General features: G+C 58.6%; 1 protein-coding gene across 1 annotated transcript in view; it reads left to right on the top strand.

Annotated features, from left to right (window-relative positions):
- TTYH3 (tweety family member 3) overlaps window positions 1-9,348 on the top strand; it is an 88,196-nt gene that overhangs the window by 15,218 nt on the left and 63,630 nt on the right. Inside the window, exon 2 of the mRNA XM_075319763.1 lies at window positions 2,314-2,389. Coding sequence (XP_075175878.1) covers window positions 2,314-2,389 — 76 coding nt within the window. The remainder of the gene's footprint in view (window positions 1-2,313; window positions 2,390-9,348) is intronic.

Genomic DNA, 9,348 nt, shown 5'->3' with positions numbered 1-9,348 from the left:
ATAAAGCCGCTTGTGATTGTAAGGGCTCACGCAGGTCTCCATGCTACACAGTACGAGCATTGACTGCAATGTACAAGCTGTCGCTTTGTAGTAGAGCCATACAAGAGCTGTCCCTTGGTAGTATGGCTATATGGGAGCTGTCCCTGGGAAGTGTGGCTATACGAGAGCTGACCCTGGGTAGTAGGGCTATAAGAGAGCTGTTCCTTGGGAAGTGGAGCTATACAAGAGCTGTTCCTTGGGAAGTGGAGCTATACAAGAGCTGTTCCTTGGGAAGTGGAGCTATACAAGAGCTGTTCCCTGGGTAGTGGAGCTATACGAGAGCTGTTCCTTGGGAAGTGGAGTTATACGAGAGCTGTTCCTTGGTAGTAGAGATATACAAGAGCTGTCCCTGGGTAGTGGGGCTATACAAGAGCTGTCCCTGGGTAGTAGGGCTATAAGAGAGCTGACCCTGGGTAGTAGGGCTATACGAGAGCTGTTCCTTGGGAAGTGGAGTTATACGAGAGCTGTTCCTTGGGTAGTGGGCTATACGAGAGCTGTTCCTTGGGAAGTGGAGCTATACAAGAGCTGTTCCTTGGGTAGTGGAGCTATACGAGAGCTGTTCCTTGGGAAGTGGAGTTATACGAGAGCTGTTCCTTGGTAGTAGAGATATACAAGAGCTGTCCCTGGGTAGTGGGGCTATACGAGAGCTGTCCCTGGGTAGTAGGGCTATAAGAGAGCTGACCCTGGGTAGTAGGGCTATACGAGAGCTGTTCCTTGGGAAGTGGAGCTATACGAGAGCTGTTCCTTGGGTAGTGGGCTATACGAGAGCTGTTCCTTGGGTAGTTGAGCTATACGAGAGCTGTTCCTTGGGAAGTGGAGCTATACAAGAGCTGTTCCTTGGGTAGTGGAGCTATACGAGAGCTGTTCCTTGGGTAGTGGGCTATACGAGAGCTGTCCCTGGGTAGTGGAGCTATACGAGAGCTGTTCCTTGGGTAGTGGGCTATACGAGAGCTGTCCCTGGGTAGTGGGCTATACGAGAGCTGTCCCTGGGTAGTAGGGCTATACGAGAGCTGTTCCTTGGGAAGTGGAGCTATACGAGAGCTGTTCCTTGGGTAGTAGAGCTATACGAGAGCTGTTCCTTGGTAGTAGAGATATACAAGAGCTGTCCCTGGGTAGTGGAGCTATACGAGAGCTGCTCCTTGGGTAGTGGGCTATACGAGAGCTGTCCCTGGGTAGTGGGGCTATACGAGAGCTGTCCCTGGGTAGTGGGGCTATACGAGAGCTGTCCCTGGGTAGTGGGGTATACGAGAGCTGTCCCTGGGTAGTGGGGCTATACGAGAGCTGTCCCTGGGTAGTAGGGGTATACGAGAGCTGTCCCTGGGTAGTAGGGGTATACGAGAGCTGTCCCTGGGTAGTAGGGGTATACGAGAGCTGTCCCTTTTGTAGTGGAGCTATAAGAGAGCTGTTCTACGAGAGATGTCCCTGGGTACTGGGGCTATGCGAGAGCTGTTCCTTGGGTACTGGGGCTATATGAGAGCTGTTCTTTAGGTAGTGGGGCTATACGAGAGCTGTTGTTTAGGTAGTGGGGCTATACGAGAGCTGTTATTTAGGTAGTGGGGCTATACGATATATGTCCCTGGGTTGGGGTTGTAGGGATAAGGGCGCTGTTCTTGGGGTTTAAATCCTAGCATAAGCTCCCCCACTTAGCATGGCACACACCCTGTATCCCACTATAGGTAACTCACAGCATTCCAGACCCCCAAAATCACACCATAGACATCCCACAACATTATAAAGCCAGCAGCCTCCCCCCCCACCTACACACACACAGCATCACATACCTCCAAATTCGCACCATAGGCGTCTCCTAGTATTATGGACCCCCAACATCACACACTCCTCAAAATCCCACCACTAGCTCCCCCCCCCCAAGCATCGCAACACACCCCACAAAATTCAACTGCACACGTTGCATTGTACACTCCACAAATCCCACCGCTTGCCTACCTAAAGCATTATAAACCAAACAGATTCCATCATCCTCCAGCATCGCACACTCCCCAAATCCCACCAAAGGCGTCTCCACAAAATTGTATCGTACAGCTCTTAAAATCTCATCAAAAGCATGCCCCCCCCCCCCTGCATTATACACACCCCAAAATCCACCACAGGCATTATAGACCCCCAAAATTCGACCACAGGCATATCCACAGCATTATAGACCCACAAAATTCCATTCCGGGCATCCCTACAACATCGGGGTTTTTTGACCGGACCCTTTTCATGAAATATATGTAATGCTTGGTCTAACTCGTGTCTCCTTTTATCATTAAGGGCTCGAGTGACTTTTGCGTGGATCCCGACAAGTTTGTGGCCAAAGTGGTGGAAGAACAATCTATCCTGAACGCAGGTGAGTAGCATGAGAACGTCTTGGAGATTTAGTAGTCCACAGCCGATCACTCAATGCCAGGCAGCTGCTGCGCAAGCAAAGGAGCGAAGGTCTGCAATGTATGGACTGGATGTCTAATAATACACGCCGGGTTTAGTGCCCCCTTCAAAAAGAAGGAGGACGTGTAAAGATAAAGGGGATAGATGGTGTCCGTCAGGTATTTAGTAAAGTACATTGGGTATATTTTGCAATGACCTGACCCGAGATGTTGCCTTACTGCTCGTTATTCGATGCCTCTCCCCTCTGCTCATTTTAAGCATCACCCTTGCATGCTACAGCTGTTCCTCCGCCTCCATTAACAAAGATTAGACCCCCCCCCCCCAATCTCTCCTCTCCCCCCCGGCTACTTCCATTAGGGCGTTAAGCCGATCATACTCTTTTCCGTGTCGTGATCTTTCGGCTTTTTAACCCTCTACAGCAGGTGATCAGCATAATGGCTTATTAGGATTATGCCACCGCACATTTAATGGAGCTGTCAATGCAAATTTCGGATAAACGGCCCCCATAGGGTACATTTCATAGATTCTAGGTTAATTTTTGGGAAGTTTTTTAAACACTTTCTGCAGAATTGCTTTGGGATTTCAAGGAGTCTTATCACAATATGACATATTGGTGTGAGGACCCTACTGATTCTTGGAGAGAAGCAGCCAAGAAGTCGTCTGCAATGTTTTATGCATTCCCCCTTCCCCAGATAAGTGTCGTAATCTCATATTTCTCGGTCCAGCCCCAGTATACGGGATGAGAGGATACCAGACAAGAAACCTACATTCCGGTACATCATTCCGGTACATCCTGGTAACAAGATTTTGAACTTTGGAGATGGAGCTTCCTTCTGACGTGCTCGCTCATGTCTAATTTGGTAGCCTGTCACTCTGCGTTTGTAAGAAACCCTATTTAAACCATGAGTGGAGGAGGTGATGGAGGGCAGGCTGCGCCCACACGAGGCACCGGAGCTAAACCCGCTCTAATGGGAGATTGATCCGTTCCTTCAAGTGCAGTAATTACTTTAGAGGATAATACATCACAGATCTCGTCCTCTGTGTCCCTCCTGGTGGTGGTGATGCCTTCTCCACAACAGACAGATATTCTACATTTAGCCGAAGCGGATATCCAGCCAAAACCACAACCACCCCCTTTCTCTCTCCCCCAATTCCACCCCCTTTTGTCTCGACCCTCGATTCCATCTGGTTTTTTTTTTTTTTCCCCCTCTCTCCCCCTCGTTCTCTCTGTCGCCCTCGTTCTCTCTGTCGCCCTCGTTCTCTCTGTCGCCCTCGTTCTCTCTGTCGCCCTCGTTCTCTCTGTCGCCCTCGTTCTCTCTGTCGCCCTCGTTCTCTCTGTCGCCCTCGTTCTCTCTGTCGCCCTCGTTCTCTCTGTCGCCCTCGTTCTCTCTGTCGCCCTCGTTCTCTCTGTCGCCCTCGCTCTCTCTGTCGCCCTCGCTCTCTCTGTCGCCCTCGCTCTCTCTGTCGCCCTCGCTCTCTCTGTCGCCCTCGCTCTCTCTGTCGCCCTCGCTCTCTCTGTCGCCCTCGCTCTCTCTCTCGCCCTCGTTCTCTCTGTCGCCCTCGTTCTCTCTGTCGCCCTCGTTCTCTCTGTCGCCCTCGTTCTCTCTGTCGCCCTCGTTCTCTCTGTCGCCCTCGTTCTCTCTGTCGCCCTCGCTCTCTCTGTCGCCCTCGCTCTCTCTGTCGCCCTCGCTCTCTCTGTCGCCCTCGCTCTCTCTGTCGCCCTCGCTCTCTCTGTCGCCCTCGCTCTCTCTGTCGCCCTCGCTCTCTCTGTCGCCCTCGCTCTCTCTGTCGCCCTCGCTCTCTCTGTCGCCCTCGCTCTCTCTGTCGCCCTCGCTCTCTCTGTCGCCCTCGCTCTCTCTGTCGCCCTCGCTCTCTCTGTCGCCCTCGCTCTCTCTGTCGCCCTCGCTCTCTCTCTCGCCCTCGCTCTCTCTCTCGCCCTCGCTCTCTCTCTCGCCCTCGCTCTCGCCCTCGCTCTCTCTCTCGCTCTCTCTCGCCCTCGCTCTCTCTCTCGCCCTCGCTCTCTCTCTCGCCCTCGCTCTCTCTCTCGCCCTCGCTCTCTCTCTCGCCCTCGCTCTCTCTCTCTCTCTCGCTCTCTCTCTCGCCCTCGCTCTCTCTCTCGCTCTCTCTCTCGCCCTCGCTCTCTCTCTCGCTCTCTCTCTCTCTCTCGCTCTCTCTCTCTCTCTCGCCCTCTCTCTCTCTCTCTCTCTCGCCCTCGCTCTCTCTCTCTCTCTCGCCCTCTCTCTCTCTCTCTCTCTCTCGCCCTCGCTCTCTCTCTCGCCCTCGCTCTCTCTCTCGCCCTCGCTCTCTCTCTCGCCCTCGCTCTCTCTCTCGCCCTCGCTCTCTCTCTCGCCCTCGCTCTCTCTCTCGCCCTCGCTCTCTCTCTCGCCCTCGCTCTCTCTCTCGCCCTCGCTCTCTCTCTCGCCCTCGCTCTCTCTCTCGCCCTCGCTCTCTCTCTCGCCCTCGCTCTCTCTCTCGCCCTCGCTCTCTCTCTCGCCCTCGCTCTCTCTCTCGCCCTCGCTCTCTCTCTCGCCCTCGCTCTCTCTCTCGCCCTCGCTCTCTCTCTCGCCCTCGCTCTCTCTCTCGCCCTCGCTCTCTCTCTCGCCCTCGCTCTCTCTCTCGCCCTCGCTCTCTCTCTCGCCCTCGCTCTCTCTCTCGCTCTCTCTCTCGCCCTCGCTCTCTCTCTCGCCCTCGCTCTCGCCCTCGCTCTCGCTCTCGCCCTCGCTCTCGCTCTCGCCCTCGCTCTCGCCCTCGCTCTCTCTCTCGCCCTCGCTCTCTCTCTCGCCCTCTCTCTCGCCCTCGCCCTCTCTCTCGCCCTCGCCCTCTCTCTCGCCCTCGCTCTCTCTCTCGCCCTCGCTCTCTCTCTCGCCCTCGCTCTCTCTCTCGCCCTCGCTCTCTCTCTCGCCCTCGCTCTCTCTCTCGCCCTCGCTCTCTCTCTCGCCCTCGCTCTCTCTCTCGCCCTCGCTCTCTCTCTCGCCCTCGCTCTCTCTCTCGCCCTCGCTCTCTCTCTCGCCCTCGCTCTCTCTCTCGCCCTCGCTCTCTCCCTCGCTCTCTCTCTCGCCCTCGCTCTCTCTCTCGCCCTCGCTCTCGCCCTCGCTCTCGCCCTCGCTCTCGCTCTCGCCCTCGCTCTCGCCCTCGCCCTCGCTCTCGCCCTCGCTCTCTCTCTCGCCCTCTCTCTCGCCCTCGCCCTCTCTCTCGCCCTCGCCCTCTCTCTCGCCCTCGCCCTCTCTCTCGCCCTCGCTCTCTCTCTCGCCCTCGCTCTCTCTCTCGCCCTCGCTCTCTCTCTCGCCCTCGCTCTCTCTCTCGCCCTCGCTCTCTCTCTCGCCCTCGCTCTCTCTCTCGCCCTCGCTCTCTCTCTCGCCCTCGCTCTCTCTCTCGCCCTCGCTCTCTCTCTCGCCCTCGCTCTCTCTCTCGCCCTCGCTCTCTCTCTCGCCCTCGCTCTCTCTCTCGCCCTCGCTCTCTCTCTCGCCCTCGCTCTCTCTCTCGCCCTCGCTCTCTCTCTCGCCCTCGCTCGCTCTCTCGCCCTCGCTCGCTCTCTCGCCCTCGCTCGCTCTCTCGCCCTCGCTCGCTCTCTCGCCCTCGCTCGCTCTCTCGCCCTCGCTCGCTCTCTCGCCCTCGCTCGCTCTCTCGCCCTCGCTCGCTCTCTCGCCCTCGCTCGCTCTCTCGCCCTCGCTCGCTCTCTCGCCCTCGCTCGCTCTCTCGCCCTCGCTCGCTCTCTCGCCCTCGCTCGCTCTCTCGCCCTCGCTCGCTCTCTCGCCCTCGCTCGCTCTCTCGCCCTCGCTCGCTCTCTCGCCCTCGCTCGCTCTCTCGCCCTCGCTCGCTCTCTCGCCCTCGCTCGCTCTCTCGCCCTCGCTCGCTCTCTCGCCCTCGCTCGCTCTCTCGCCCTCGCTCGCTCTCTCGCCCTCGCTCGCTCTCTCGCCCTCGCTCGCTCTCTCGCCCTCGCTCGCTCTCTCGCCCTCGCTCTCTCTCGCCCTCGCTCTCTCTCGCCCTCGCCCTCGCTCTCTCTCTCGCTCTCTCTCTCGCCCTCGCTCTCTCTCTCGCCCTCGCTCTCTCTCTCGCCCTCGCTCTCTCTCTCGCCCTCGCCCTCTCTCTCGCCCTCGCCCTCTCTCTCGCCCTCGCTCTCTCTCTCGCCCTCGCTCTCTCTCTCGCCCTCGCTCTCTCTCTCGCCCTCGCTCTCTCTCTCGCCCTCGCTCTCTCTCTCGCCCTCGCTCTCTCTCTCGCCCTCGCTCTCTCTCTCGCCCTCGCTCTCTCTCTCGCCCTCGCTCTCTCTCTCGCCCTCGCTCTCTCTCTCGCTCTCTCTCTCGCTCTCTCTCGCCCTCGCTCTCTCTCTCTCTCTCGCCCTCGCTCTCTCTCTCGCCCTCGCTCTCTCTCTCGCCCTCGCTCTCTCTCTCGCCCTCGCTCTCTCTCTCGCCCTCGCTCTCTCTCTCGCCCTCGCTCTCTCTCTCGCCCTCGCTCTCTCTCTCGCCCTCGCTCTCTCTCTCGCCCTCGCTCTCTCTCTCGCCCTCGCTCTCTCTCTCGCCCTCGCTCTCTCTCTCGCCCTCGCTCTCTCTCTCGCCCTCGCTCTCTCTCTCGCCCTCGCTCTCTCTCTCGCCCTCGCTCTCTCTCTCGCCCTCGCTCTCTCTCTCGCCCTCGCTCTCTCTCTCGCCCTCGCTCTCTCTCTCGCCCTCGCTCTCTCTCTCGCCCTCGCTCTCTCTCTCGCCCTCGCTCTCTCTCTCGCCCTCGCTCTCTCTCTCGCCCTCGCTCTCTCTCTCGCCCTCGCTCTCTCTCTCTCTCCCTTGCTCGCCCTGTTTCAGGCAGTGTCTGGTGTTGCAGTTATTCAAAGGATCTAGAATACCAGTCACTACCTGTTAAGAATAGTGGCGCATTTTCTGGAAGGCCGCAGCCATGTGTTTCTAATTTCACAGAGCACATTTAGGCAGATTACAATATGTCGGAGAATGCCCTATACATCTTACAACACAAGGCGGCCTTTATACGTCATCTTTGATCTGACGTCTTTATTTCTGATTTTGTTCCTAGCGTTTTTACACTATATGTATTGCCAACATTGCACTTGACCCTTTCCTACCTATGGGTTAGGAAGCCGAAATTGTGCTGCCCCCGGCTAATTACAGTTCAGTGGCTGGGTGAGCCATCGGCACGTCGCACAACAAAGAAGAAGAACAGCTGGTGGAAGCGGCCGCAAAGTAGAGCAATGAATTATACAGCACATCTGTCCACATCACCAGCCGCCTGCCTGCTTCCTCCATACACCGGCATGCACGCACCGCGTCCCCGGGAGAGGCATGAAATATTCAGCATTCTCCTCATTCAGACATCAGGAAAGAGGGGAAGGAGCTTCTCTGGAGGTCTGTCGGGCGGAGGGTTTGACGTCTGATAAAACATTTACTACCTGGGGTTCGACTTGATATTTGGTCTCCAATGTCATCATTGTGCCCAAACTGTCGCCGTGATGCTGTAGATGATCGTGATGGGATGTGAGATCCGTGTGGAAAAAGCCTCGTGCACACAGGACGGAGGACGGACACATCATATCCAGATTGTCTATCAGCACTGGGTTATACTTTTCCAGAACTACTCAAGTGATAAACATTAGTTCGGTTTCTCCCCCTCCCCTCGGTTTCGACCTCTTCCCCCCCCCCCCCCCTCCCCTCGGTTTCGACCTCTTCCCCCCCCCCCCCTTGGTTTCGACCTCTTCCCCCCCCCCCCTCCCCTCGGTTTTGACCTCTTCCCCCCCCCCCCCCCTCCCCTCGGTTTCGACCTCTTCCCCCCCCCCCTCCCCTCGGTTTCGACCTCTTTCCCCCCCCCCTCCCCTCCGGTTTCGACCTCTTTCCCCCCCCCCTCCCCTCGGTTTCGACCTCTTCCCCCCCCCCCCTCGGTTTCGACCTCTTTCTCCTCCCCTCGGTTTCGACCTCTTCCCCCCCCCCCCACTCGGTTTCGACCTCTTCCCCCCCCCCCCCTCCCCTCGGTTTCGACCTCTTCCCCCCCCCCCTCCCCTCGGTTTCGACCTCTTTCTCCCCCCTCCTCCCCTCGGTTTCGACCTCTTCCCCCCCCCCCCCACTCCCCTCGGTTTCGACCTCTTCCCCCCCCCCACTCCCCTCGGTTTCGACCTCTTCCCCCCCCCCACTCCCCTCGGTTTCGACCTCTTCCCCCCCCCCCACTCCCCTCGGTTTCGACCTCTTCCCCCCTCCCCTCGGTTTCGACCTCTTCCCCCCCCCCCCCCTCCCCTCGGTTTCGACCTCTTTCTCCCCCCCCCCTCCCCTCGGTTTCGATCTCTTTCTCCCCCCCCCCCCCCCTCCCCTCGGTTTCGACCTCTTCCCCCCCCCCCCCCCCTCCCCTCGGTTTCGACCTCTTTCTCCCCCCCCCCCCCCCCTCCCCTCGGTTTCGACCTCTTCCCCCCCCCCCCTCCCCTCGGTTTCGACCTCTTCCCCCCCCCCCCCCCTCCCCTCGGTTTCGACCTCTTCCCCCCCCTCCCTCCCCTCGGTTTCGACCTCTTCCCCCCCCTCCCTCCCCTCGGTTTCGACCTCTTTCCCCCCCCCCCCCCTCCCCTCGGTTTCGACCTCTTTCTCCCCCCCCCTCCCCTCGGTTTCGACCTCTTTCTCCCCCCCCCCCCCTCCCCTCGGTTTCGACCTCTTTCCCCCCCCCCCCCCCCTCCCCTCGGTTTCGACCTCTTTCTCCCCCCCCCCCTCCCCTCGGTTTCGACCTCTTTCTCCCCCCCCCCCCCCCCTCCCCTCGGTTTCGACCTCTTCCCCTTGCGCCACCTCCCTCTCCCTCCCTTTTTTTTTTTCCTCACCCTCTTCTCCTTCGCCCTCTTCTTTCTCCCCCCACACAGTGATTTGATGTCATCGCGTTTGTGGTGCCTCATGCTACTTAGTGGCTTAGTGGAAGACTGGGCCAGCAGCTCCTCCTCCACAATTGTGGTCA

This window comes from Anomaloglossus baeobatrachus, chromosome 7, assembly GCF_048569485.1.
Source record: "Anomaloglossus baeobatrachus isolate aAnoBae1 chromosome 7, aAnoBae1.hap1, whole genome shotgun sequence".
NCBI classification, from domain to species: Eukaryota; Metazoa; Chordata; class Amphibia; order Anura; family Aromobatidae; genus Anomaloglossus; species Anomaloglossus baeobatrachus.
This window is presented reverse-complemented; position numbering and strand designations above follow the sequence as displayed.